Consider the following 25,196-nt stretch of genomic DNA (forward strand, 5'->3'; position numbering starts at 1 on the left):
GATCTAAATCTAAATTATTTACATTTTTGTTAAGGCCCGGAATCCTCCAGAATACTTTGTGCTCCTAGGTGTCAATGGTGGACAGCGACGCAATAAAACACAATAAAAAAATCCAAGTTGAATGGAAAATCCTTTTTTAATACAGCTGTTCAAACGTTATTACTCTTGATTTTACTTGAAACTATTATTTATTTTCTTACTTGCATCTAAATGTACCTTTTAAGCATAATGCCGTTTAGAAATTAGAAAAACTTTTGTAAGTAAAAAACTACTACTACTAAATCTTAATTCAATGTGTTCGAAAAAGCAACTTCAAGATAGACGCTGCGACGAAATAGCTCTGGAAATATCAGATTCGATGGCCCCTCATAATTAATTATTGAAGTAGATTAAAAAAACTGCATTGTACGAAAAGTTGTTTTAAAGTTCCTTCAAAGATAGCCAAAAAAGGTAAGTTAAAAAGGAACATACTATTTTTTTTAACATACCATTAAAACATACCATTAAAAAAATATATGATTATTACATTGAGAAAAAAATCTTCTATTGGAAGTTACTTTACCAAATTCAAAATTTTAATGGGTAGATTGACGTATAAACAAACTACAATTTTATATAAGTAGACCTACGTAACTTTTAACGATATAATTTAGCTACATCGTGATCTAGTTTATATAGTAGTATTCTAGTGTCCATACAAAAAGTAATATGAAAGTTCTTCGTCAATTCTGACGTCACAAAATGAATTTCCAGAAGAGAATCCAGGTGGTTCCGGCTCTTAACCCGCTAGGAATTACTGTTTGACAATAACGCAAACATTTACAAATCAACACAATAAAATATGGATATGTTACATGAATTTGTACAATGAGCGTCGCACTTCACCAAGGGTGCCTTTTGGCCAAGACATGAAAACCAGTTAATTTTCCATACCAACACGGATAAATTTTACAAACAAAATCAGTAATAGCAGTTCTGTTCGTACAAAGTTATCTTTATTTGGGAACGCCATCGGGGAACGTCTAATTAGTGGTTCTTTTGTATCACCGTTGATGGAGTTGATTGACCGTTCGATTTCGATCTCACACTTAGCAGCATTGGCGAGGAGTTCAATTAGTTCTTCTTTTCGTATACAGGTGCAAGTAATTGGTCAAAGATCGGTTTTATAAAATGTTCCAGAATTATCTTTTTTTTGAACAAAACCTAACGGACAAATCGATTTCAAGCTCCGCTTGTATAGGGGATGAAAGTGAATGGATGCGTCGCCAGGGACTAATTGGTTTCCCATACATCTGTCCGTGATCGTCCCCACACATTTCTGATAGAAAGACAACCTAAATAACCTTAACTGGAGTATTTTTCACTAAATTTAAATCAAACCACACAATAAACTACCGAATCGTTAACCAAATTATTGGTATAAGAGATGAAAGCCGCCAAAATATAGATGTACCTGAAACAGAAGATTTTATATTACATTTCCTAAACATAAAATATACTATCTCAGAACATGTAGTGCAAAACGTAAGCAAAACGTAAATGCTATTGAATCAATATATATAAATATTTGCTATAACGGATTTCGCAAGAGCGCTTTAATTCTTATTGCTAGTTTTTCATCTAATTTGGTATGTAATATTTTATAATAAACAAAAAGATTACCTTTAAAAACGAAAATAGCAATTTGTCATAATACATGGCTATCCCCCTTGGCTGAATTGAGATTTTCAAGCAAAAATAAAAAATGTAAAATTAAGGCTAATTTCTATGAAAACTTTCATCCCTTTTAAGTACTGCGATCAAAGTTATGACCAAGTTATTTGCAACTCAGAATAAAAGCAACTAAAGCGAGATACTAATCGGATGATTAGCTTTAGACGGGAATTGTACCTAGCGCACTATATTGCATATCGATACAGTACGTACTATGAAATAACATGAAATAATTATTACCTTACGGTTTGTCATAATGTATGTAGCAGATTTTATAAGGATCGATATGTATTAACCATCCACGATATCCTAACACCGCTAAGGACAACCCACTGAAGCATTAATTTGAATAATTTTCCAGTTAGGATTATCGATGATCCATAGACTTATAATCATAACACCCCAGATTTACTGTATAACGTACTCAGGTAGGCTCATAGTTAAATATACCTTCAAAATTAGCATACTAAATCCACTGAACCACTAAAGATTAAATGTCCACTAAATCTCTATTATTTCAAACGTTTTATTAATACTTTATGCCATTTGAACGTGGAGTATATTTTTATGAATTAAGATTTTGAACCGAATTTATACCATCACTAGGTAGTGACCTATATCAAATACATTGAAATTTTCATCAGTAGAAATTTATTTCCAGTAAACTAAGTATTTGAGCAGAACGATTAAAGCTGTACGCAAAAGTGCATATGAATGTAGTGTCATAAGAATGTAGGGTTGTTCAATTTGCATTAAATAAATGCAAGTTTCAATGTTAAATTAATATTTGTGTGAAATTTAATTTAATTTTGCATCGTGTGCTCCGGCTAAATGTAGGTCATACAAATTTAATAACACTCACCTATGGCACAATTACGAACGCCCAACACCGAAGCAACTTCTGGCTGCTCCATATCGAAAATTAGTTCTGCGCGTGCCGCATACAAGTTGTAAATACTTGCTATGCAGGTCAGCCTCAGGCTGCCTCTCTCAAACGCCTCGTGGCGGACGACAAATAAAACTTCGCCTACTGACGGCAGCCTATTATCGGGTCCCAACCTCTCGAATACTGGTTTCATATCCTCCTTAGGAGGCCGTCTGATTTCCTCTTTGTGAAGGTTTATATAAGACTCGTCCAAATATTGAATATTGCTCTCGTCGTGGAATATGTTAAAATTGATTTCGTCTTCGGGCTGCTCTGTGGTTGTCGTTTCACTTTTCGGGGGCGGATCCCATTTGAACCAAGCTGGTAATTCATGCAGGAATGATTCCATGTCGATCTGTGATCAAAGGAGCAGCTAAAATTATTACACTGCATTATGATACAAGTATGATAATACAAAGCTATAGATAGATGCAACGTAGGTGGTGCTATTAAACACGTAAAAATACATAAAAATAACAGTACCTAATAAGATATTATATAGTGGCTTACGATGATTTAAGAATTAATTCGCAAGTAAATAAATGTGTATAAATAGATTTTTGTATAGAACAGTATGTAAGAAGTAGGATGGAATAAACAATTATTTTCACAATAAGTAATAGAAACGTGATCCTAAGTGGATAGCGGTTTGCTGAAAGCTAATATTGCTCGTTATTGCTTTCTGATTAATGACTCGCATGCCGCTGGTGGTGGCAAAAAATACATCGCAAGAAACGAAATAGGAAAGTGTGGCACGTACATGCCTTATGTTGACCTCGACAAGCAAAAAGTGTTAGTGGTATAGTTTAATAATATTTAAGGATATCGCAGCTGTGTTTTGCATCAAAAAAAAAGTCATCACGAAAAGTCTTGGTAGTTTAATATAAAAACCATATATCGGAAAGTAGTTAATGTGTTCGGAATTAAAGAGATTTTTTTTTTATTTCACTACAAGTTAGCCCGTGAATGCAATATCATCTGCAAGGCTAGCACAGGAAGGAGACAAAAATTATACTCCCCGATTATATTCGCTGATAGGGGATATAATTAAGGTCTCCAAGTTATTTGTAAAAAAAACTTATTATTTAAAAATTCGGAACCGACTGGATTTGAACTTGCGACTCTCTGGCAATTTCGGCCTGAGTGCCACTAAGCTACGGTTCTCATACCATCGATGATATGCCCTTTTTTATCTAGTAGGAAACACTGCAGTTTTGATCTACTTTTTAAAGAGAGATCCACATTACTTTTTTATGATTTTCGTTAAAGTGTATTTACCTCGTGGCCGTTGAGGGCGAATGTGAGATTGACTGGGGGCTGAGCAAGCGGGGAGGCGCAAGTAGCTCGTAGGGTTGAACCGACGCCGTACCACGATCGGTCTGACACAAGCTTCGGGGCCCATTCTGGAGGCTCTGTGAAATAAATCATGATTGACAAAAACATGTTTAGATAAATTAACATAATACAAAGTAAATAGCCGCTCACTCCCAAAATGAGGCTTTTCCCACAATCACTGGGCTGGGCTGGGTTCGTGATCGCAGTAGATGATAATAGTGGCACAGAGGACGCTGATGCACTTTCTCCGATAAATTCCCATAATCTCCTTCGATAATACCCGCAGGAAGAGAAGCAGTGTTGACAACTGTATTCGTATGTCGTCACTATACGGCATGGCAAATATATGCATCTCCACCAAATATATGGACTTAATTATGTCTATTTGTTAACAGTCTTGAAGAAGTCATATTTATAACTTTCATTGTAACGATAAAGTAGTGAGGTACATTAGGTATTTAGTTAGGAGATGGAAAAGAAACTTCTAATCAGGTGATTCAAATTTTCTTTTCCAACTCCGAACTGACCAAAAAAACTCACGTAGACGTACACAACCGACTGAAAAAAAATATTTTTTGGTCAACCCAAGGCTTACCCAATAATTAGATCTTTGTAGATGATAACTTGTGTTGTAACTGAGTGGAAATGGATGGTTTAACAAATGAAATTGGATATGATACGTCATTCCGAACACAGGTTGAATGACCGAAACCAGTTTGAAATAAATTGAAAAAAATAGAAGTTTACGCTAGTAATGTACTTGTGCATTTGATAGAAAAGCGACTTAATGCTCTGGTCACAGAACATTTATTTGTAACTGTTACATTTACAGACACCGACCTTTGATTGGAGCTAAGTTAAGTCCGGTCATATAAATAGTATACTGAATTTATACTATATTTTAATTTTCCCACCCTCGAGGGTAACGGGATGAAATCTCTTTTTTACAGAGATAAGTTCTCTAATGTGCGCGTTTCATTCTTTACATGACTTTCTTTATTGGTTTTTGTTACAAAATCGAAGTAAAAATAATGGCGCAAATAAAATAAACCAAAACACAATTCTCGTCAGGAGACGCCAATAAAATACAGACTGACACTCATTATTCGTTTGTCTGGTGGTTGGCATTTTCAAATACATTCAAATTTGTAAATGCCAACCAATTTGAGAAGTTGTTAAACTTCAAAAAAAATATCAAAATTGGTTCACAATTGACGCAGAAATCGTACATATTACAGTCAACCACATCGTTTAGTTCGGTTAAAAAAATATTCACATATTTTTCTTACAGAGGATATTTTAATGTTGAGGGCAATCTTTAGGAGATTCTCTTATATTTAGTTACACCTGATTCAGGCTACATTCTGGTATAAGTATTCCAAATGTAATCATAGTGTGGTACTATTCTCATAAAGTTCACGAGAGTAATCTATCAACCAGTACGTCCAACTTTAAGGCATCTAGGATAGAGAGCTACTCGTATAATATAATGAAAGCATCGATCTTCGTCGCAACACGGAATCTGAGAGCCAATTCAGTCGACGGAAATCTGAGTAACTAGAAACTGTTGAATAATTAGTAGAGCTTTATCAGATTAACAAGTTTAAAAATATTGACCTTCTTTACTGATTTCAGTAAAAGTTAATCATGTGTCGAATATTATTATTTCAAAAAATCTATATTTAGCTTTTAAAATACCAGCCGTTCATCTATTTCGTCGTTTCATTTTTATGCTCTTTATTTTTACCTTACTCATCCTGTACTGTCATTTTACGTCTATTTTATTATAATTATAAAAAAAAATATCAATGCTCTCTTTTTGTAAAATTTAAAAGCAAGTTTTGTAAAACTAAGTTAATCAAGATCATTTGAATGAGACCTTTAAAAGAGTACTCAATAGCGTCCACAAAACGGCGACATTTACATGAAAATTAAAAAAAAAAACACGGAATTCAGCCTTTCTATCTTTTTTGAAGTCCTTTAAAATTACAACATGCGATTCAACGATACAAACGGTCGTTATATTGCAATAAGCAGAGAAATATAGAGTTTAAAAATGGAACAAAGAACAAGCCAGTCTTGTTAGGGTTCCGAACCGCATCACTCAAAATGGTATAACAGAACTTATATGAACTTACAGGATCACTTTGTTATCTCTCTGACACGGCCGTGTGATACAGCTTTTTTTTTTATTACAACTTTGAATACTTCAAACCATGGTATAAAACTTGTAATGCATTATAATAATAAAATCCAACCGGGAACGGCAGGGCAGATCACTTATTTTTACCTAGCATAAATTCATTCTTCTTGCAAAAAATCAATTAGTTCTAGTGTGAATTAAAGCCAGATGAGAAATTTTAAAGTTGATATTTTTACTTTGTTACGTGAGATAGGCAAAACGTGTTAAGGTTTCTATCCAAAAATAGGTTTTTATTTCCATTTCTAAATTTTCAGTTGTCTTAAAAATAATAATCCTATGTACGTGTTGCAAGTTCGAAATTATTCTTTACCACCAAACTTAGTTTTACACACTTAGCTTAGCTGTCACAAAGCAAGGGACATTTTTATTTAATTTTAGGCAGTCGTATTATTTAGCCTAATTAATTATTATGTCTTTCCTTCATATCTACAGAACCCTCGGTGCACAAATATGACCTCATAATTGGCCGATTTTTTATTCTGAATCCGAGTAAAATATGTACCTACAATATCGCAACAGTACGTTATTCATGTAAACGGAAATGTATATCGCCGGCTTTATACATAAATTTATTTTGTCAGGTGAATTTTATTGGAGCGGTAGAGCAAATGCGGAAAATGCCCTGTTCGGCATCTCTCTTTTATAGAATTTTACTGTGATAAAATGGATAAGGACATAGATGTCTATTGCAGGTTTGCTAGCAATCCGATAAGCAATTCCTTTGGCAGATTATCTGGAAGCAGGTGGCTCTGCTGGATTAGAGTAGATATCCTGGCTGTTTTCCAGCCAGAGAGCTCGAGCGAGCTACTACTCGCTTGTTCGACATTCGCATCAGGTTGATGCGCAATTTTGTTAGTTCGACACCCGGACGGGATACGTAAATGTATTGTACTTACAATTTATAAATGTATAAGTTTCCACTCTTTCGTTACACCGACGTTACTATATATGATGAATTTCTTAATTACAAGGGCGCTTTCATTTCACGCAAGTTATATTAATTTTTGTCAAAAACCTAATTTTGCAAGAGAGCAACAGTGGCGTTTCTTGCTCATTTCTCCTTGATAATATCTGGCTTTCGAATCTGGTAGAGTTATACAAACAGATAGACTTGATGTTTCAACAATGCTTATACTCGTATTAAGCCTACTTAAAGTCGAAGAGTTTTGAATTATTTCACTCAAACATAATGGTGCAAATTCAACTAATCACGTACAAAATATTTATCATTATTGTCCAAAATAAATATTGAAGTATAACTTTTTAAGGAGAATATTAACTCTACATCTCGTTTTTTTATATCACATCGTGTTTCTTATCACAACGTCGGAATTGTTGTAAAACTAACAGCACTCTTCAAGCATTACTTGTTTAACGAACATGAAGTTTAATTTGCTTTACTTCGCCAAAAGCAGGAAAATCTGGGTGGTGGTAACTGGAGACGATATTGAAGTGGTACCGAAGAATGTCCTCGTATAGTGTAGTAGCCTAATAATATTCTAATATTTCGATAAATTATTGGTAAGGTACTTCATATTGCAAAGCGACACGATTTTGTTGTAGTTACAAGAAATCTCGCTAGCGACTTTGAAGTTTGAAAACGTCTAAATAAAATAAATAAATAATTTCAAGAGTGTGCCGTTGGAATACGTAACGTAATAACAGGAAAAAAAATTGTTTTTTTATTGCACTATAAGCTTGCCCTTTACTGCGATCGCACCTGCTGGTACATTCAAAGATGGTAACGGGCTAATCTGGCAGTTAAAAAAACATTGAAAACACATGAAAAAAAATAACAAACAGATAAACTGACCTACTTTAACATACAATTAGTACGTTTGTTATCTTTTGACATTCAATTTATCACCTTTCCTTTCTGTAACAACCTACCTCTCTTTTACCTTTTATCTTTCCCATGATCCTATTACATGTCGGAACATGTACTTATAATTCATTCCCACATACATTTTTTAGTAGACCCTACAGCTTGTGAATAAAGTAGTTTGTATCCGTATGTTATATTTCCTTCGGCCGGATTTAAAAAAAATCTTAGCTTGAGAAACCACTATCACGTAAAGTGCAATAATATATTCGACTACCATGTTTGTATGCGTGTTTTTTTTTGTACGGTATAATTAAAAAACTTAATTTTTTTTAAATAACTCACTAATATACTTTGATATGGCAATATATTAATTATTATTATTTTTTATTTAAAAAGCTCTCTCAGCTTAGGTAGAATATGATTTTTACTTCTTTGGTTTACTAAGACATTCAAATCTTGTGAAAGTGATTCTGACAGATTGTGTATGAAAATGGTGTCATAGAGAATCAAAACCCTTACCAATTTAATGATATATTTTTGTGATATCTATTAATTCATAAACTTTAAGAAGGTATTAATAATAACTGAATGAGACTGCTTAACTTGCTCTTCGAGGCACGGTGTAGACACCGTGCCTCGAAGAGCAAGTTATAATGCCAATTTCATAAACACGCAATGCTGCTTTCATGCGCGTTTGCGAGCTAAACTATTTTAAATTATGTTAGTAGAAGAACGATGGCAGGGTGGGATTTCAGTCCTCCCAAATTATTATCTCCAATACCTTACATATTTCAATGATTGTTATTCAAAAATACTAACATTAGGATCTGGTATTCTATAAGCAATTCGCCAAATGATAACTTAATTAGAAAAAAAATTATGACTTGGCTTGTCGAGAAGGCTTTTTACAATCATAATGAACTTTTGGAAATTAAAATATTTTGAAAATTTACTTCTAATTATATAATAATATACTTCTAATTATATATAATAATATATGTATAAGTTAATTCATTATTTAATAACTACTATGTGACGTATAATAATAATATTAAGGAATAATTGACTATTAGACTAACCAGGCAGTCAGAAGAGATAGTATATGTGGGAAATAATAACACAATTTTGCTGAAACAAAGTACTCGTAGTACTCTTTTACTGCCGAACTCTGACAAAGTGCTACTAGGTTTTGTATCCTTATACTTGCTTTTGGTTGACTTTATTCATAGATTTATGTTGGCAGGTGAATTTTATTGGTGCCAAGAAGAAAATGCTAAACAAGCAGTGTTCGACACGTCCGTTTACATTCCTGTTGGCAGTGCTGAGCTACCTGCAGAAATACGGGAAAATAAACAATCTGCTACGTGTTTGTGTTGAGACAGACTTCAATTGATAGTAAAGAGAATACTGCTTTATTATCCAATTTGTATGGAACATTTACCAGTTCTTCGTGGAGCAACTATGTCCCCGCTTCGTTTAAGCTAGAGTTTATTTTTTCTTGCTTATAATTATCTTTTCCTTCCTTATTCTTTTGTGTAAACTATGTTTTAAAAATAATAAAAACTAAAACTTAATTTAACTTTTTAATTTCGTTTTCTCATTTTTATTTCACACAATTTTTTATTTTATTATTTTTAAAACGAACATTACACTCAAAAGTAAAAAGCAGTGTAGTGGCACTGGTCAAAGCAAAGAGTGGCATCGTGGGAAGCGGCCTAGTGGCTACGTGGAAAATCCAATTTCAATTTGCTATTATTTGGAATTATAAAACTGTATTTGGTTAGATTTATATAGACAATCCCTCGGCAGGTGAATTTTATGGAGGCAGCGGAGTAAATGCGAAACAAACGCTTGATTGACAGATTCATTTACATTATTTGAAGCGCTTTGTGTTCGAACATAACTGGAATATGGCGAACGTTTCTGTTTATTGAGTACCTATCTAACGGTAGATATTTTATAAAAATAAACACCTTTTAAGAAATAATAGTTATTTATAGGTAATTTTGGGTGTGTTTTTGGATTTATTATGCTTGATATTTGTTTTCTAAAGAAATTGTAACTACAAAACAAATTTTAGGCACGTAAAAATAAGTTTTATCCTTGAATAATGAATAAAATTTACTGAAACATATCATAAGGAAGAAAAAAAAAAATGGTAGTGGTTTGATGACGGCAGATCAGAATACAGTCGTGACCAAACCGTCTCTTCCCGCGGGTGTTGTAAGAGGTGACTATGTAAAAATAATGGATGGGCAGCAGCGTCCTCTGTGCTGGTACCTACTTCAATCTACTGTGATCAGCCAGCCATGTGATAATGGGCAAACCCTCCTGTTTGAAGAGGCCGTTAGTCTACAAGTGGCTATTGATGAACATGATATAAAATAATGAAACCTACAGGATTTGAATCCGCATCTCTCCGGCCAATCGCGGCCTGATCGCATTGCCAACTTAGCTACGGCTCTCGTACTATTGATGCTGATTATTATATGAATAAATGTACTACGATGTATTTAAAAAATTATATATAAGCGGTATTTACTCCAAGATAACAAGGTAATAAAAATATAAAATCATAGCTGATAATTAAAAAAAAATGTTTATTTGGACAACTTAGGCTAATATAGATATTTTAGTAATAAATTAAGCAACAAAACTTAAAAACTGCTGTTAGCAATTCATAACCTGAATATTATGTTATATACTATGACTATATTCAAAACTATGTTCAATTTCAAGTGAACCCGCTCGTAAATAAACGGGAATCAATTTTATCACTTTTGGCTTGTGGTTAAGAATCCGCACGGCGGCGAGTAAACTTCCTAAAGGAAATGGACCTTCATAATTTATGTTGGTTATAGACTATCCAATGCACCTGACCGGATATCTGAAGCTTATTTATTTATGCCGGGAAGCGGAGGGTTACGTAAAATAACACGTTTAGAAATATTTATTAGTTTGATCGAAACAGAGAAATGGTTAAACATTTTTACAGTTATAAATAAACCCCTTAATAGGAATAGTTTGACGGCCGAGTGGCGCAGTGGGCAGCGACCCTGCTTTCTGAGTCCAAGGCCGTGGGTTCGATTCCCACAACTGGAAAATATTTGTGTGATGAGCATAAATGTTCTTCAGTGTCTGGGTGTTTATATGTATTTTATAAATATTTATGTATATTATTCATTAAAATATTCATCAGTCATCTTAGTACTCATAACACAAGCTACGCTTACTTTGGGGCTAGAAGGCGAAGTGTGCATTGTCGTAGTATATCTATTTATTTATTATTTATTTATTTAATAGTGGGTAGCAACTCGACTTCACTTTTATAAGTAAATAAAACTTCGACGGTGAAGGAAAAAAACATCGAGATGAAACCTCCATGCCTGAGAGTTCTACATAATGTTCCCAAAGATATGCGGAGTTTCTGCCTCTTATATAAATATTAGTGCATACCAACAACTTCTAGTGGTGCAGATCGTATCTCAGTGTGGAAGGTGGGTGCATCGGCGGACACTTCGCAGCGAAATCGGCCCGCCATCGCAGGTGTCGCCTCCTGAAGGACAACGCGCCTCGCGCCTGAACGTGATATCTGTTTAAAGAAGATATTATTATTATCACGATGCTGCTAACTACTAATATAATATTGAAAGAACTTCAAATTCAAAGCGAGAAAATGTATAGGCCATTTAACTAAATGGTGGTCCGCTTTTAAGAATCAGTGTGTGAATACAATAAAATGTCAATGTTGCCTCCGACGAAAATTTTAAGTAGGTTTTTTTAGCTTGGCTTACCCTGGGCTTGGTAAATACGGCCTAGTCCCTTCTCATTGTGGGAATATTAAATATATGTGTTATGGAGTATTTCGGTAGTGTTACATTTTTTTAATACTAATTTGTTCTGATGTTTCAGCAGTTTAAGTGTTCTTACGTACCTAAGAACACTTAAATAATGATATAATAAAAAAATAATAAAAACCCTCAAACTTTCATTAGTCTTCTAGTTAAGCCATTTGATACCCGCTGATGACCCGGCAAGATGGCCGCTACCACAATGTTTATCAAATGGCTTAAGTAGTAGAACAATTAAAGTTTGGTGTTTTGTTTTTTTTTTGTTAATTACTGTTGGATCTGAAATATCGAAGACTCATAAATTGCATCAAAAATTGAAAATTGCAATTTCACGATCTATTTCACGATCTTAAAAACCTATATTCAAACATTTTTGCCTTTTTTTAACGGTGGCAATGCTTTATGGCTACCAGCTTCCCTTAGGTAGGATTTGCCTAACTCTAAACATACAAATTAATTTAAAAAAACGTATGTTTGCAATGTCAATATAAAAGTATGTACGGTATTATAGCAAAAAAACAAAACTGCTTTTGTAAATTTTAGTTCGCTTGTTTGTTTATTCCAGTTATCATAGGCTTATTTAATTATTTTATAATTTTAAATAAATTAGCTGGGGATGAAATACTTTATGAGAGCCCCAAGTTTTATAAAGTTAAAAATATTTCTAAGAAGGTATGCATTATTAGGCTACGTATTGGTATCTGATATATAAGAGTTTCTTTGAAATCTACCTCTAAATGCGAGTTTGTTTAACGCATCAAATTTAAGATTGGACGCTTATGAAATTGATTTCGAATTATAAATTAAATAATAATATGGTGACAGCATAATTACATACGTGATTTATAAAACAAATTGCTCTAATAATGACATTGTTGTTCAAAGCTTGATTGATATATTAAACTGAATATTATGCAATTATTATAGCGCAAATGGTTAACTTAATGTAACGTTCATAATTTGCAATATCAATGTTAATTGTTTTTGTATTAAATACGGAACTATTCTGTATTAACTTTTGTATTTAAATAAATAAAAGTACTACGACACATGGCCTTACTACGTATACAAATAAATACTTTAAATATACAGATAAACACCCAGACACTGAAAAACATTAATGTTTGTCACACAAACATTTACCAGTTGTGGAAATCGAACCCATGGCCTTGGACTAAGAAATCAGGGTCGCTGCCTACTGCGCCAGTTAGGCGTCAAAATAAGGGAAAAAATGCTGGTAGAAAACCACCTGAAGAATAACATTCGGTCAAAAAAAATGTAGGCCAGAGGGACGGGAAATGTGCCGAGTAGTTGTTTTTTGCAGCAGTGTACGAATTGCATTGATTAATGGCTGCAAACCTCCAAGAGGAGGCCGCACTACAATACTTCAATGAATGATTATCAAAAATATACGGGATGAAAGCCAAACACTGGTAGCATAATACAAACAGAACAGTAGGTAACCTTCATACAAAGTGGCCGCCGCCGGTTTGAATGGATGCGTGAGCAGCGGGCGCCGTGTACGCACGGAAGTTTCACGCACACATTCGCATAGTCTCAACCGGCTCAATCGGCCGGCAGCACGCAATCGCTTATTATGTCGCACGCTCGCTCTTTTTTGTTTGTTTAATTTTTCAATAAAAGTAGTAGCAATTATGACCTATTAGTAACAATTATGACTTAAAAAAAGTCAAAGTAAAAGAAGTAGAGTTCAAGTCTTCAAGATGCCATGCCCATGCTTCCCTAAAAGTTTTTTGCAAAAGTTATATGTTAGGATGAGAATTTATTTTACATTAACGGCGAAGAATAAAGCGTTCCTTACATCTCGAAATCGGAAAAAATATTTTTCAGTACCAAATTTATAATTTTAAAAATTTGTCGTTCCTTTTTAAAACGTCTTTCATTACATCCCATTTATGAATTGGTAAGATATTTCATTATAATTATTACGAAATTAAAAACCTAGTGCTGTCAAACATAATACGCAAATAATATTTAATTAAAAATAAAAGTGATAACCCTAGGCGTCAACGCAGGAGTAGGTAATTAACTCGCTGATCTGCCTTAGTTAGCCTACTATTCTGTTTGTACTATGCTGGTAGTGACCATTCAAAATGATATCAGGGAGCTAAATTTTAAGCCAGTATAAATTGCTAAGATTATATAATAGAAAATTTTATTTTTTTGAAAAGGCATTTTTATCCTAATAAATTTAATGTACATTCCTCTCTACGTAATTGCTTGAGAAATTAATTCACATTCATTAAATACTTATTTTGTTACAAACAAAGCTGGCTGGCGAAAATAATGTTACATAAACATAAACCTAACCAACTTCCTTTGTAGGTTTACTTTTTTAGTAGTAGTAGAGCTTTTTGAGCCTGTCAAGGGAAGTACTATCGCCATGCTTATTTCTGCCGCTAAGCAGCATTGGAATGCTGAAGTTCCAGGCTGAAAATTGTGGTTTCCGGTGTAGTTACAAGCACATGAGGTTTATCACCCATGCCTCAAAATGAAGAACACAGGGTGGCATGTTGTAGGTTTAGCTTCTAGCCTGCCTTGTGAAGCATCGCTCTGTGAGGTGCGCAGGCTTATTCCGTTAATTATTGGTATAAAAAAAATTGTCCTCATACTTAAGTATTCATAGAAAAGGGTGTTTGTTTGTTTGTTTAAAGTCTTTGTTGCACACACACATTTTATACAAATTAAACACGAATACAGAAGAAGCTTAGAAAATAAAATAGAGCGTTCGTTCGTTTTTTCTAACGTCAAAGGTTGTCTGGAAGCAGTGGCGTGCATAGAGGGTATGCACAGGGTATGCAGATGATATAAAATAAAGAAAATCTCCAGTAAGAGATATCAAAAAGGACAGGCATTGTAAGAGTTATTGTAAGCCTACCCTTGAGAATTTATAACTCGTACTGGTGATTTTCCTCATTTTATATCTTCTGCATACCCTGTGAATACCCTCTATGCACGCCACTGCTTCCAGACAACCTTTGACGTTAGAAAAAACGAACGAACGAACGGTTATTACTTACATCAACTTCAATTCCTGGCAGTGGAAATACCCTGGTATGTGGCAGCTCCTTGGGTATGTATCTGTAGAATTCCTCTCTTCCCCGGTACCATTTGACACTGTAGAGAGCCTCTTCGTCTTCCAGCTGCCAAGTGCATTCGAGGGTCACCGTCTCTCCAACCAGCACAGCACTTGGCACGTTGATCTCTAGGTTGTGGAGACCTCGAACACCTAAACAAGAACAGAAAACATTCATCATCGTCATCATTAAGCTATTAGAGGCTTACTACAGGCACAAAAAAAAACCGGAATTATTTTCAGAATGAGATGAGTTTAGTGTTAAGATGACAGTACTACTATATTTGAAAATTTAATGTACGGTCATAAAAACATTTCAAAATTTAAGAAAAAATGTCACTGCAATAATGTGAACGTTAGAAGTAAGAATAAACTTACAGTGCAATATACTAGGTTACATAAAATTCCTAACTCGTTTAAAGGAAATTGCATACAATTCTACAATAAACTACCAATTGACATCTTGGAGATGTCTCTTGAAAAGTGCAAAGTTTGTATTAAACGCAAGCTTATAGAATAGTCCTATAACAGTATAAAGGACTACGTAGTCGATAAAAAAGCTTGGGTGAAAATTTTTGCTCTAACCAGGTTGCTCTTCTAATAATTTTAAATGACATTGTGAGATGGTGATAACAAAAAAAAACACCTGGCTAGGTTTGTTGTGGGCTTCTACTTAGACCAGGACGCGTTTGGAACTCTCGTAGCTTTAGTTTTAAGTTTCGAATGTGGTTATCGCCATCATCTCACTACCGTGTAATTCTTATGTACGCATCAACAGTGCCACATATGGGCCTACTTGAATAAAGATATTTTTGAATTTGGCTTTCACTTTGACTCCGTAGTACACGCTGACCAAATTCGGATTAGTGTAGTTACCACGCCTTTGTAAGCATTATGTAATACTCACAGGCAAAAAGGTTTTTTCATTATCCATCACAATTAAAGCAAGTGTTTTTTAATTTCTTATAACGCTCACATATCACTGCTCTAACAAAAATAACAACACTAAATCTACCTATCTAATAGACTTAGGCGAGCAATCTTGTATTTAAAATAACTGATTTGGAATTAAGTTTTGTATTTAGGTAAGGTTGAGCGTTTTTGGTTTATCTATACAGGTGACTTACTTGAACAAAAATTCAATATAAACTATTGTGTAGAACAAAGAGCATTCATAAGTGTACTATTCAAATTACTGCAATTTATAACGTAACTCTCTATATGTCTCCCGCATTGTATATTCTCCGATTTTATGAAGCACCATGACACAGGTACCTACTTCGTTGAGCGTAATAGAGACCTGGCCTTGAGGGGCAAGAATCTCCCTCAGTAAGCATTCCCTAGATATGTCTTGCTTACGGAGTTAATAAGAGTCATTCATTCCATACGCCAACTGCATCCTTAAAAACAACCGATGTCAATTATCTTGAAAACAATACAGGTTCAAAATCTATACGTTTATATCAGGTTTTGTCTTTGGATACCAAATTGGATTACTCGATGGTTCTCTCGTCTCTCGTCGTTCATATGCCTGCAAATTGCCAAATGTGGAACCTTTATATTTGAATATTAATTTAACCTATATCTGTTCTGTTTCTACGTAATATCGTGACAGAACGATAAATCGCTAAGCGGCACATCTTTGTCAGTAGGATGGAAACTCACCACGGCCGAAGCCCAGACCAGACCAGAGAAGTTTCAGAAATAATAAATTCAAACGAACCTGGGACCTCCCAACCACAGCGCTCACCAATGCGCCTGGAAGGTCGTCACTGTCAGTATACGCATAAAACAAACCATTATAACATCATTACCATGCGCCTTAAGTCATAACTCCCAAGCCATACAACTTGACGCACAAGCCATACATACGACTGGATAATTAACTTATGAACTAATTATTATAAAAGCAATTCCAGTCTAAGGCACTACGTGGATGAAGGAATATCTCCGAAAAATAAAGCAATAAGAACTGCATTAAAGATCTAATACGCACTATGATCATAAGTTCCATATTTAAAAAAAAACCTCTAATTACAAAATACATTGAAGTAGTAACTGTCACATAATAGTACATTATTATATACGCGTTGCCTCGAAGAGCGTTATGCCATCGATTCAGATATGATCACAAACTTGTGTCAATAGTCGTAAAAGCCCACCAACTGGCATTGAAGCCGAGTGGGGGTTTTTAGCCGTAAAACCTATCCAACAGGGTTCTTAAGCTGCCGATGAAACTCAGTTCAGTTATGGAATAAACTAGCTTTGGTAGAAAAGGTAGAAAAATATAAGTAAAACCGATCACCAAAAAGGTGGAGGACAGAACAGAATACAGAGCAACAAACAAAAGTTGTAGAATACGGACACGACCTTATGAAATGAAGAAAACTAAAAAATACGAAAAAATCCTGCAATTTAGGGCCGTAAACGAAGGACTAAACTCCCAGAGAATTGTATCCATGATAACATATTATGATTAATATAGAACTGTTTTACCTAAGGAACACAAAGTTCCTCCGGCGAAGGTTCCTACAACCGACCCTGCAGGGCTAGTAAAGGCAGCAGGGTTAAAATAGGCAGGAGATTGTATCCAGGGGGACATAATTAAAGTGTCCACCTGTTAAAGCACGGGAACAGAGAATAGTAGAAGTTTACACCTGTTTATTATTAACCATATATTATTCGGACATTATTTCCACTTGTGCGACAATGCTCAGAGATTTGACAAAGCTGTGGGAGAAGATTTTTATAGTAACAATAATAGTAATAATTCTTTATTTTCAGGCAATAGTCCCATAGAAAAGATTTGTTGAACAAGAATTGCTCGTTTAAAGATATAAGATTTATATAACTATAAATTTTAAGGTACTCGTATTTATCTCGTGTGAAACCACCGAGCACAGCTTGTTTGACTATAGTAATATTTACTACATCAACCACAATAAACACGCCGAAGCCTTCATCTACGAGTAAAATAAACAAGGTTCCGTGAAGCATAAAGCGAATGGATGTCAAAATTAACACCGAAAACTATTTTCAATTTAATTGGGTCGAATCCTTTGTGTGCTATAAGATGGGAACGTTAAAGCCCCTAATTGCACCCATTTCACAACAAGCCATAGATAAGGCTTTTTGAGACTTACTCGTTAGCAGGCTAGTTCGCTACTTAACCTATATATTATATTTGGAACAGAATTCATTACTATAGTATTCGACATTACTCATATTCATATTAATAATCATATCATTTAACTTATACCTATATTTGTTCTGAGGGTTCCTTACCTTTTATTAAGAAATCGATACAGGATCACTCGAGTGTCTAATAATCTGTCTAAGAAAAGAAAGCTCTTAGAAAAAAAACAAATGCTAAATTATTTTACACACTCGTTTTTCTCATACGTCAGAAGGTTGGACGGCAGAAAATGTTTTGCGTTGTAAAAAATTATAACAGTTCCACGTTCGATTTTAGGTTTTCTATCGCGTAAGTCGGCGCTCACGCAAAATTAAATGCAATCAACGTTGACCACTGACACCTCCATCAATAAATTGACAGTTTTTAAGATTTGCTAGCAATCTAAATTTTAAAATGTTATCAGTGAGCTTCTATAATAACATACTATGCAATCAATTATTGTTGTGGTCTAATACCATAATAACTGGCTGCTTCGTTAGTGTAGTGTTTCAAGGTCATTTTTTACTATACATGTCTTGGATTTAATTACCGAGTTGGGTTAATAAATTAGTAGCGAGTTTTTGTCAAAAATGACAATTCAACAATACGTATAGTTTCTGTGACCTGACCTGAAGATCAAATTAGATTTTTTTTTAAATCCAAAATGGACACTGCACTAAATTTTGTTAACATACAATCCTCGTCTTTAGAACCGTGAAAACAATGTTTTTTAATTGACACTTTATTATTATTATTAAACTCTTTATTTGTATACCACAACATTAACATATTTAAAATATAACAAAAACAGAAACATCGAAAGAAGTAGTAATACAAAAGGCGGCCTTATCGCTTAATAGCGATCTCTGCCAGGCAACCTTAGAATTAGGAAAAAAAAAGAAGAAGAGAATAGACTGCTGGTGGTACAAATATTAAAATACATACATGCAAATAACTACATGCTAATACATAAACTAGTGTACACAAATAGATAAAAAGTAAATAATATAATAAATAAATAAATATAAAAATAAACTAATATATATAATAACAACACTTACATAATTAAATACTTTAACATACAATAAATGAATAAGTATATACATACTATTAAAAGTCGTTAACAATATAATGGGCCTTAACTGCTCTTTTAAATATCGCCAGTGATTTGGATCGTCGTATGCTCAATGGAACCGCATTCCACAATTCCACAGCTCGTACGCTAAACGAACGCTTATAAAATTTTGTCCTATGATAAGGCATACACAGCGTCAGCGCACGGCACGATCTTAAACCAGATTGCTCACCAAGAAAAGTGAACTTCTCTTTTAAATACGAGGGAGTTTTTAGATGAAATAACACACAGCACAGAAGAGAAAGTACATGCATATCCCGGCGACGACGAATAGGAAGCCACTTGAGTTTTTGTCGAAATTCGGAAACATGGTCATATTTGCGAAGGCCAAATATGAACCGAATAGCAAGATTTTGAAGACGCTCAAGTTTATTAAGCTGATCCTCGGTCAGATTAAGAAAGCTTGCATCCGCATAATCGAGAATAGATAGAAAGAGAGAATGTGCTAGCATAACTTTGGTCGGAATTGGAAGAAATGATTGCAGCCTTCGCAACGAGCTCATCGCCACAAACACTTTCTGACTCAGCTCTTTGACATGCACTGTCCATGACAATTCCCGGTCGAGGTATACACCAAGATCTTTAACATAGTCACAAAAAGCTTTAACTTTAGTGCTGTGGGCATTGAAAAAACAAGTATACAATAAAATAATCATTGTACTATATTAAAAAAACCTAATTGATGTTTAATATAATAACGTCGTACTTATAATATTTTAAAACGCTTAAGTTGGTAAAATTTGCCAACTTAATCTTTACGATTCTGTTCTTAGAGTTTACAGAGAAAAGAAAATTAGACCTTGCCTCTTATTGTACTTGATATAAAGGGCACCTTGGAAACCTTTTCATGTTTCTTGTAAAAACTCTTCGTTAGTCTTTAAGAAAAAGGCACAGGTTCTTGTTGAGGACACTTATCATTGAAAAGAACGTTCTAATTAAAAGCCCTTGTTTTGGTAAGATTACTACACTTCAACATTTACCAGTCGATTTTTTCACTTCCTTTTTTATTCTATTAGCTTTTACTCGATTATTTGGAAAGGGGCTACAAGGATCATCGATAGCCTATAACAATCCACTGCCGCACTAAAGGCCTCTCTCCATCGTCGGTTTGCCCGTACCACCACGCTAACGCGTGATCGCAGTGGATGGTAGTATCGAAGGACGTTGGACGTTGTTCCCCGTACTCCGTTATACTCCCTCAGTCACCTAGAACGAACCCACTGAAGGGGTCGTGACAAATGTATTCGGATCTGCCATCACATACAACGAAATCTATTATTAATAGCCCATAACAGACCACTGCTGGAGTGAAGGCTCCCAACCGAAGGGTTTGCCAATCACCACGCTGGGCAGACGGGTAGTAGCACAGAGGAGAGCTCGTTCTCCATTTTATTCCATTAGTCGCCTCGTACGTAAGAAGAAGAGGTATGGTGGCAACTCTATTATGGCCTGCTGCCACAAAGAATACCATCAGAAATCTTAAATTACTCGATTAAGGGAAATAATTGTCATCGTGCCGAGTAACGTATTTATACTTCTCAACCAGAAGGTCTCAGGGGAGTAACGATATTTGCAGCACGGACGTACCTAGTGCTAGTGTCTAAGAGCGTTCTCATAGTTTGTTCGGTGCTTGGTATCCTTTGTTTGTTGGAAATTCTCAACTTAAGGTGTTAGGAAACAATGGTGGGTTGACGAGTGGTACAGTGGGAGTTCTCCTTAGGTAGTTAAATATTTTGAATGCATGTAACAGTGTAATAAGTTAGTTAAGGCGCAAATAATTTTGCTATATTTAATTCTTGTAATAGAAATGTTATTTTCATTAAAATTTCAGTTTTTATTTAAAAGTAATTCATATTACCAGCCTGAAACAAGGAATTAGTGCAACCTCGTGATTCGGAGAGTACGCTGAACTGTTTGTTCAGCAGGGCTAGCACAGGCAGGAGACAAAAATTATATCCACCGATCATATAATGAAAAATACCCTAATAATTAACGTGTCCACCTGCTAAAGCACGGGAACATGTTAACCCCCGTTTATTATTACACATATATTATTTGGATATTATTTCCACTTGTGCGCCAACTCAGAGAGTTAAGAAAACTGTGGGAGAAGATGAATTTGTATCCCTTCCCCGTAGAGAGAAAATTTTCTCCTGTCCATTCCAGCCGTACCGGGGCATTCATGGGGATTATATTGTGATCCAATTTCTAAACTAAATTGACACGGCTAAAACTAGTGCTGTCCTTTCAAACTGTATCCCCTAGAAAAGGGTAGCACTATTTATGGACATTTCATTTTTGTTTATGTCAAGGTGATAACCTATAGTGATTTATACCTCGGCTACCCTTTCTGGGGGATCGAGTTCGATCCCCGACACGCACAAATAACTTTTCCGAGTTATGTGCGTTTTAAATATATGCAATTTAATAGTTCCCAAAGGCGTGGGAATTTTCCCAATCCACACTTGGCCAGAGAGGTGGAATATAGCCTTAACCCTTCTCACTCTGAGAGGAGACCCGTTATCTGTAATGGGCTGGTAAATAATAACTTGTGCCTTTAATAAGGTTGACCTTTATTATATATTATTGATCGTTTATTATTTTTTATTTGTATTTCCAATCGACGCTAATTACTTTGGACGAGTTTTCAGAACTTTTTCGATCGAATAATAGTCACTGAATATGTTCCTATTATAATATCAATATGATTAACGACCCAAAACATATATTTAACGAACAAAGTCGCATAAATACTTAATATACGCCATAGCAAAGTCTTGTTAGCTACATATTTGATAAAATCCCAGTTCAACTTGAGTAAATTATAGACTACGACGATCAATTACTCCAAACCGAACATTGTTGGTAAGTATATGAACTGCTTCGTTAGCTTAATATTCAGAAGGTTCGAATATCTGGGTTGGATTCCCAGGCCGGTCTAAGATTTATAAGTTACGAGTAGATATTGTGTTTAATGCTAAGAAATTCAAAAGATAATGCCCCCGCGTCGTCAGCGATGTCCTCGAGAAATGTCAAACAGTACTGAGGCAATACTGTTTCCCAGTATTCTTACTAGATGGCGCTCTTATGATTCCTTACAAATGCTGAGAATACAGATAGTAATCTACTCTGATTTCCGATGTGATAAGTCACGTGTGTATATTAAATTAGGCTATTGCCCGAAACTTCGTCCGCGTTTTGTACGGTTTATTTGGGAGATGTGTGGCATTCAATTTAGTGTAGTTCTACAGATATTTTAAAGTTTCTAATGTAAAATAGCAGCATTGTTAGAGATACACTTAATTGAAAAAGTTCTCTCTAATAATTTTACTCAATGTTGATTACTAAACCTTGGAACTTTAGTAGGTGACACCGATAATGGACTTCTATATTTTCCCGGGTTACCAAGAATTTATATTTAAATAGAGATTATTTTATCATTAACACCTTATTGAATCTTTTTCATAGTTAAAAGAGTTACAAGGAGCTGAGAGTACGGAGAGAATTTACACTGGTGGCTTGTAATGCGAGGTAGGATACACAATACGGACGTGCTAATACAAGTAAGGTTGTATGTTCCTGAGGGATATGTGAGGCGGAGGCGACGACCGTCACCGCTGGAAGAACTGATTGGGCGGACAATTTTTTTAAAAGAGGCACTATCCTAAATATCATATTAAATCAATATGATTTGTTTTGTTGCGCTCTGAGTGAATTCACAAGGATCGCAATGTGTGTTATTTGTTACGGGAATAAATGATTAAATGGCATAGGTTATAGTATAAGGATATTAAGATTTTTTTAAAAGCTACACTAACGCATTACGTTTAAGTATTCCGACATGATAAGTATAATTAGAATAAGAATATAAATAAATAATATTGTGGCAAACGGAGTAATGGCAAAGTAACAAACAACAGTTGATCATTCTACTTTGGATTCTGAGATAAACTAAATTTTCTAGTATCGGCTACCAGCAAGGGTATTCCATTATCGGAGCTATGCATATAAACATATTTCGACGAACGACGAATATTAATTGAAACGGTTATAATCGGCAATAACTGTTTGAATCTACGAGTAGCGAGAATCCAAAAGCCAGCCTATCCCGTTTCCGGCGTTTCAATAAAATTTATTTTAGATGCTCGTATAATGATATCTTTATTGGAACCAGGACAGCAGTGGCCGGGGGCGTCATTTCTACGTTATTATACGATAATATGAAATAATATTTCCATTTATTAAAATCACTTTCTCCCATTTTCATTTTAATGAGAATCTCGTTTGTTATAATAGTCTTTTTAGTATTTAATTCCGTAAATTTTGTATAATAGGCGAGCCATTTTAATTGCGTAATTATTTTCGTGTAGTACTTTTTATTGAAAATGTTTTTAAAATATTATAAAGCGTGTAAAGTTTATGAGCGAATAAAGCTTAGAGTAAAGAGCAATTTCGAAGCGTTGCGAAAATGCTCCCGTATTTATATCAAAATAACTACCAACTAAATATGAAAACCTGGATAGCAGTTTCATTTTTGTGCCTTTTGGAGTAGAGACTTTGGGACCGTGGGGTCCGGAAGCACGAGCTCTTTTTAAAGAATTATCAAAAAGGGTTATCGAGTCTACCGGTGATTCTAGAGCGGGCGGGTTACCTTAGACAAAGAATTAGTTTGGCCATCCAAAGGGGCAGTGCAGCATCCTAGGAACTGTGCCTCGCTGCGGTGGTTTTGAAGACGTTTTAGATTTTATTTAGTTTTACATAGTTTAGTTTATTTTAGGTTATATTTATAAAACAAATGTGAAAGTTGTAAACGATATTTAAATTATAAACAAAAGTTAAACTACCAATTCAATTTATGAACATTGGTTGTAAATCAAATATAATTTGAGTAGTTTCTTGAAAACTATTTATTTATTAAATGATAATTATAAGAGCATTTGTTAAAATCCTAATCAATTTAATAAAATATCTGGCATAAATTATTTACAAACTTTATAAAATTTCTGTAACATGTGATACCGCAATCCTGCTCTTACTCAAACAAATAGATAACAAACCCAAAAATTTGTAGGAGTAAACCAAAGTATATCGTTATTAAGGCTGAATAAATGCAAACAAACACAATACTAAAGTGCAATACGATCGACATATAAACAAGTGAAATAGAGTGGTCTACAACGTACAGTGATCAATCACTCAGGTTCGGTTGGATATTGATGACATTGGACTCGATACCTACCATCAGCCTTGCGGTTCGTAGGCGTACATACTTTATCACTTAACACTGATTGGTAATTTATGCTACCCTAGTAGTTCATTAAACAATACTTACCTACAATAATTATCACTAAAAGTTTTAGTTTTCTTTTTTTTCGTCATAAGAGTTTTCAATTCCTGATAGCTCTACAAATTCTAAATTCGTTATCCATATCTCACGGAATAATTCCATATCACAACAGTTTTTAGGGTTCTGATTACACAAATTATAAATTATCCTCCTCTTTAGACGACGATACATTGTCTTGGTCTACAGCAGCCCCCGCGATGCGCCTCCACTTGTTACGGTCTTCAGCGTTTTGGGAACATTGGACTATGGGGGCTTGTGTTGCAGTTTTTCTTATAAATTATACATGGCAGTAATTTGAATGGTGAGGATGGAAGTTTGTTTAAGTTTATATAAATTGTTAATACTGGACTTACTTTACTTGGTTCTTTAACTGTAACGTCACTGGGATTTTATCTGTACCAGCGTCATTTTATTATATCTCTTTATATGTATTATATGGTATTTTTTGAGCTATAAAATATACATCCTGATTCACATAAAAGACATACATAGTATGTCTACAGTAGGATGTTTATCCTTGCTAATGTTATAAATACGAAAGTTTGTTTGTTCGCTTGTCGTTACAGTCTTACTAAGCAACCAATCGACTT

The 25,196-nt window shown here is 34.6% G+C and overlaps 1 protein-coding gene across 1 annotated transcript in view; it reads right to left on the reverse strand.

The window, feature by feature from the left end:
• Positions 1 to 759: 759 nt before the first annotated feature.
• LOC120625797 overlaps positions 760 to 25,196 on the reverse strand; it is a 38,929-nt gene continuing 14,492 nt past the window's right edge. Inside the window, exons 2-6 of the mRNA XM_039893008.1 lie at positions 14,894 to 15,102; positions 11,458 to 11,593; positions 3,917 to 4,050; positions 2,576 to 2,993; positions 760 to 1,453 (exon numbers count right to left, since the gene is read on the reverse strand). Coding sequence (XP_039748942.1) covers positions 1,392 to 1,453; positions 2,576 to 2,993; positions 3,917 to 4,050; positions 11,458 to 11,593; positions 14,894 to 15,102 — 959 coding nt within the window. The 3' untranslated portion in view covers positions 760 to 1,391. The remainder of the gene's footprint in view (positions 1,454 to 2,575; positions 2,994 to 3,916; positions 4,051 to 11,457; positions 11,594 to 14,893; positions 15,103 to 25,196) is intronic.

Source organism: Pararge aegeria, chromosome 8, assembly GCF_905163445.1.
Source record: "Pararge aegeria chromosome 8, ilParAegt1.1, whole genome shotgun sequence".
Lineage (NCBI taxonomy): Eukaryota > Metazoa > Arthropoda > Insecta > Lepidoptera > Nymphalidae > Pararge > Pararge aegeria.